This window comes from Rhineura floridana, chromosome 9, assembly GCF_030035675.1.
Source record: "Rhineura floridana isolate rRhiFlo1 chromosome 9, rRhiFlo1.hap2, whole genome shotgun sequence".
NCBI lineage: Eukaryota > Metazoa > Chordata > Lepidosauria > Squamata > Rhineuridae > Rhineura > Rhineura floridana.
This window is the reverse complement of record NC_084488.1, coordinates 120,153,880-120,159,841: the sequence shown is the minus strand read 5'-3', so window position 1 is coordinate 120,159,841 and position 5,962 is coordinate 120,153,880. Positions and strand designations below refer to the sequence as shown.

Genomic DNA, 5,962 nt, shown 5'->3' with positions numbered 1-5,962 from the left:
CTTAACATTCAGGAGGAATTTTAAAACATTCCTGTTCAATCAGGCATTGAATGGCTGAAAGAGTCTGCTCCTGGCAACTTTGAAAATATTAGTTGTGCAGATATGCAATTGTTTTTAAATATTTTTGCTGTTTGCCACACTAAGGTCCTTTGGGACGAAGAGTAGTTTATATAATAATAATAATAATAAATAACAACAACAACAATAATAATAAGAAGTTGGAAATGTTATTTTAACTACAACTCCCATCACTCCAATCCAGTGGCCATGCTGGCTGGAGCTGATGGGAGTTGTAGTTTTTAAAAAAGTAACTTTTCCAAGCTCTGGATAATATGCAGAGTCAGAAAGTGAGGCAAGATTTCCTGCCCCCTCGCTCATTTTCTTCACTTGATTGACTGGGAAGGACTACATTTCCCATCGCGCCCTTATCCTACTTCCGGTTCTTATCTCGCCCTCGTTCCTTCCGGCCTGCCCTCGATTTTTGACGTAAGCTACGCTCACCCGCTTCCGCCTCAGCAGCGTGGGGTTAACCGCCGCTGCTGTCGCGGAGATAGAAGTAGAGGAGGAAAGAGAACAGAAAACTACACTTCCCATCGTGCCCTGGCCCCACTTCCAGCACCTAGGCAGGCCATCCCCGTATTGTCGCGTTGAGGTCGCCTGGAAGAGGAAGACTTCATTTCCCATCAGGCCTCGGTCCCACTTTCGGTGCCTCGGCCGTCCTGCTCCGCTTCCTATACATCCGCTTCTGTGGGCGCGAGAGGCGAAGAAAAGACTACATTTCCCATAGTGCCCCAGGCAAACTTCCGGTGCCCGGCCTTTCCTCTTTCCCCTCAGCCCTGCGCTTCCTCTCTCTAGCCGCCGCCGCCGGGATGCTGCGGGGGCTCCTGGCCTTTCGCAGCCAGGTCACCCGCCTGGGTCTGGTCTGCCCGAGCCCGACACCGCTCCTGGCCGTCCCTTCGCGGGGCCGGAAGTCGCGCCACGACCCTCCCGCCAAGTCCAAGGCCGACAGGATCAAAGTCCCGCCGCCCGTCGACGCGGCCGAGCTGCTGGTGGTGCAAGAGCGCTACGTGCGCTACCGGCAGGTCATGCGCGCCCTCAGGTGAGACCGAGCGGAGCCAGTCCGTCAAGCGGGCCGGCCGGCCGGCCAGCCAATCAAGGAGCCAGCCTGCAGCCAGTGGAGGCGGGGCCAGAGGGGCCCTGAGCCAACCAGGCGGCCCAGGGTAGGGCAGGGGGCGTGTTAGTGGGGCAGCGACCGCTCTGCCTGTGGATGTGTTGGGCACGCTCCTCCCTCCCCCTGCGCCCTCTTCCCTGCCCTACTGTGCCTTGTACAGGCAGGTATCCAACTGGTAGAGTGTAGTGGTGGCTATTCAACTGGCACAGCTGAGGTAGACTATCATAGGACCGTAGGGTGCTGCTTTTATACTGAATCAGGCCGTTGGTCTGTCCGTATCAGTATCATCTCTACGCTGACACGCAGAGGCTCTTTGGGGTTTTGGGGTGGCTATTCCACTGGTGCAGCTGAGGCAGCCTATCATAGAAATGTAGGAGGCTGCCTTCATACTGAGGCTGTGAGCACCCTAGTCGCCTACAGCAGAACATTTCCATTGGTCACACCTGGAGGGGAACTCCTGGTTGACCTGCCAATCAGTTGCATAAGTTGTCTGAAACTGAATTAAAAAAACAAAAAACACTCAAGCTGCTCCCATCAGGTTTGACAGTAAAAAGAGGCGGGGTTTGACTAGTGTCATATGCCCCCATTTTCAGAAGAGAGAGGTGGAGATGCACTGGAACTGGCAGAACAGGGAGTGTGTCTCCACCCTTCATCAGACCATTGGTCCATCTAGGTCAGTATTGTCTACAGTGACAGGCAGAGACTATCCAAGGTTTTGGATAGGAGCTTTTCCAGGCTCTGCCTGGATTGACCCTGGACCCTTCTGCATGCAAGGCAGATGCTCTGCTACAAAGGTGTGGTCCTTCTGCTGTGTTGGTCAGATCCCTCTCCCCCGCATCCCATCCCCTGTCGTTTGCTCCTCTGCAGCAGACAGAAATCCAACATGTGTAGTGGCTGGCCATTCAACTGGCATAGAATCATAGAATAGTAGAGTTGGAAGGGGCCTATAAGGCCATCGAGTCCAACCCCCTGCTCAATGCAGGAATCCAAATCAAAGCATTCCTGTCAGATGGCTGTCCAGCTGCCTCATGAATGCCTCCAGTGTGGGAGAGCCCACTACTTCTCTAGGTAATTGGTTCCATTGTCGTATAGCTCTAACAGTTAGGAAGTTTTTCCTAACGTTCAGTTGAAATCTGGCTTCCTGCAACTTGAGCCCATTATTCTGTGTCCTGCACTCTGGGACGATCGAGAAGAGATCCCGGCCCTCCTCTATGTGACAACCTTTCATGTACTTGAAGAGTGCTATCATATCTCCCCTGAGTCTTCTTTCCTCCAGGCTAAAAATGCCCAGTTCTTTCAGTCTCTCCTCATAGGGCTTTGTTTCCAGTCCCCTGATCATCTTTGTTGCCCTCCTCTGAACCCGTTCCAGTTTGTCTGCATCCTTCTTGAAGTGCAGAGACTAGAACTGGACGCAGTATTCAAGATGAGGCCTAACCAGTGCTGAATAGAGGGGAACTAGTACTTCACGTGATTTGGAAACTATACTTCTGTTAATGCAGCCTAATACAGCATTTGCCTTTTTTGCAGCCACATCACACTGTTGGCTCATATTCAGCTTGTGATCAACAACAATTCCAAGATCCTTCTCGCATGCTGAGCCAAGTATCCCTCATCTTATAAGTGTGCATTTGGTTTTTTTCCCCTAAGTATAGAACTTTGCATAGCTGAGCTGAGGGTCTAGAAGTAGAAATGTATAAATGCAAAGTGTTTGTAATTACAGGGAAAATCTCAAATGAGTTGAGGTATTGTATCAAAGCCCTGTTGCACCTTAAATAGCAGCAACTGAAATGTGCGTTTGTGTTCTTGGTTCACACTGGGCAGCAGACAGACCTTGCTGTCATCATGCATGAACCAAGATCACCCTCAACAAACTTGCACAGTGCAGAAGATGGCTAGTGATGCGCAAGCTGCCTTCAGGAGAGACCCAGGGGTGTGGGATAATTTGCACCTGTTGAACCTCTGCCTATCATGTAGCAGTTGAAGGCACAGAGGCTACATCAAAGCAATTTTTTTTACAACCAAACTATTTAGCTGAGAGCGTAAGATGGTCCCAAAACATCACATTTGTATCCCACTCTCATTTCACGTATACCCCATCCATCCTTTTCAATGTGTACTGTCCCATTTTATCCTCACAACTAAGAAAGCAAGAGAACAATTGGTCTAAGGTCACCCAATGAGTTTTATGAATGTGCAGAAATTCAGACTTACGCCTCCTAGTCCCATACTTTAGACCCTCCGTCACAATCGCTCTCTTAGTTGGGGGGAAGAGGACGTGGGGTCAAATGCTGCAGGGACATGGGGAGGAGATAGAATGGGGTGCCTCCTCATTTGCAGAAAAAAATTCTATGCTTGGCGGCCACTGAATGTTTCTGCAAGAGCCTGCTGCAGTTGTACACACACTGCTTTTGCCAGGTGCTTAATATTCTGGGCAAGGATAATACTGACTGCAAACTCTTAAGTGGCTCTATGCATACAGCAGGAGTGGGAAACCTGTGGCCCTCCAGATGTTGCTGATCTCTGATTACTGGCCATACTGGCTGGGGCTGATGGGAGTTATAGTTCACCAACATCTGAAGGGTCACAGGCTCTCTGTCCTTAGTATCCGGGACCTTGTGACTCTGACCCTGCAGGGATGATCTTGGTAACAAAGGGAGACGGCTGCTTCTGTCACATTCCCTCTTGTACTCTCTACCAGAGGTGAGTTCAAAGAAGAGGTGCTGCAGAAGCAATACGATGAGAAGTTCGGGAAAGTGGGGACACGGAGAAAGGAAGCTGCGGAGGAGGAGCATCGACAGTTGATGGCCTGGAATGACGCAGAGAACAAGCGCCTAATGGAGCAGAGGTGAGAGCAGCGCATCTCTCAACTGGAAATTTGCTAGTGATTATTTTCTTCCTCTTAGTGTTGGTCTATCAGGAGACACTTGGCCTTTTTCTACTTGTTTGTCATGCCCCTGTTCCTTCTGCGTCCCTACCCCAGGAAGGAGCGCCTCCAAAAGGAGGAATTAGCTGAAAAAGAACGCCAATTGCGCGGAGCTCAGCACCAGGCTGCGCTTATGGAAGAATTTCTCAAGGAGAAGGAGAGAGAAGTGATCCAGTTGCAGGTAAGGGAGCTGGTGTGCAGTTGCCTCCCACCTCCAGTAACCTTTTTGGGGGTGGTTGTTTTTTTTGCTCCCTCTGCGGGTTAGATGTAAAAATGCTGCCCAGTTTGGGTGACAATGTTCTTAGGACAGCAGGTGAAGCTTCAGCCAGTGGGGAGGGGATGTAGCTTAATGGTAAAGCATCTGCTTTCCGTGCAGAAGGTCCCAGGTTGAATCAGTGGCATCGCCAGGTAGGGATGGGAATGTTTCTTGCCTGAAATCCTGGAGAGCTGCTGCCAGTCAGTGTAGATATTACTGAGCTAGATGGGCCAGTTGTCTGACTCGGTGTAAGGCAGCTCCCTAAAGTGCCCCTTTAGCTGCTGTTTTAGAAGGTAACCGGGGGTGGGCGTGGCTGGCTGAAAATTAGTAGGAGTGAATCATAGAATGGGACTAGTGGATTTTATTAAAGGCGCCAAATGCTTGGAAAAACAGAAGGGAGTAGAAAAAGAGGAAGGCCAAACAAGAGATGGATTGATTCCATAAAGGAAGCCACAGACCTGAACTTACAAGATCTGAACAGGGTGGTTTATAACAGATGCTCTTGGAGGTCACTGATTCATAGGGTTGCCATAAGTCGCAGTCGACTTGGAGGCACATAACAACAACAAACCTTTGCCCAGATATTTCAGGCACTGACACAGCAAAGATGAACGGTTTGAAACAGACGAAACTGACTGTGTTGGAGTGTGATTTTTTTTTTAAGATTTTGTCTCTACATTTTCTCGTTCCCTCTGTTGATGCAGGAGGAAGCCAAGAACTTCATCACCCCTGAAAACCTGGATGAGCGGATTGAGGAGTGCCTAGACAACCCACACAACTACAATTTTGCCATTGATAAGGAAGGAAGGATAGCGAAGCAGAGCATCTTGCCTTAGGGACTGTTGTCAGAGGAGCATGGGTTTCCAGATAATCCCTTCCAGAGCGGTTGGGTGTCCTTTCCATCCAGCCACCAGACTCGCTTTGAGGGAACAAGGACCGGTTTGCTCACTTGCATCAATAAGATTGCCTTGAGATATTTACCCTGAATGGCATATATTTGGGGTTTTGTTCTTCCAGACCTTCTTGAAGAGGAGTTGCTGTTGTTTTTCAGGAATAAAGGAATGGGTTTTACTTAGAGTTTTTGTTCACTGTGTCTTGAGCATTTAAAGCTCTTGTTCCTGCATTTTCAAAGCTCTAGCTCTGCATTGATGTGTTCAGCACCCATTGTGGTTCCTTTACAATGATAATGTCTAAACTTATTTAGGCTGTAGAAGGCAGCTATTAAAGATGCAGGCTTTGGGTTATTTTGATACAACATTGTTATTTTTCTTCCTTTTTTAAGGCATGGCATTTGGTGTTTGGAAACCACTTGGAGGGGGACATCAAATAATCTTGTGTTTTCTGCATAAATTTAATAAACAGCCTGTTGAAACTATGCAACATTAAACTGTTGTATTTAACTGGAACAGTTTAGTTTGCTTGCAAACTTCTGCATTTCTGCAGAATCTAGATTTTAAATTTTTTTAAAAATGGGAGAACTCTCAACTTTCACACTTCTGTTTTTGCAATGAAGGATTAAAAAAATAGATTCCACATTGCAAGCACAAATACAGTTGTTATAAACCACATAATGTACCTATATCTGTGGCACCCACTTAAGGACAAATATTTC

At 48.2% G+C, this 5,962-nt stretch overlaps 1 protein-coding gene across 1 annotated transcript; it reads left to right on the top strand.

Annotated features, from left to right (window-relative positions):
• Positions 1-543: 543 nt before the first annotated feature.
• MRPS26 (mitochondrial ribosomal protein S26) lies at positions 544-5,427 on the top strand. The gene is made up of 4 exons (XM_061583501.1): positions 544-1,099; positions 3,870-4,016; positions 4,152-4,275; positions 5,055-5,427. Exons 1-4 carry the CDS (start codon positions 870-872, stop codon positions 5,184-5,186), a joined length of 633 nt encoding a protein of 210 aa, XP_061439485.1. The 5' UTR covers positions 544-869; the 3' UTR covers positions 5,187-5,427.
• The last annotated feature ends 535 nt before the right edge of the window (positions 5,428-5,962 follow it).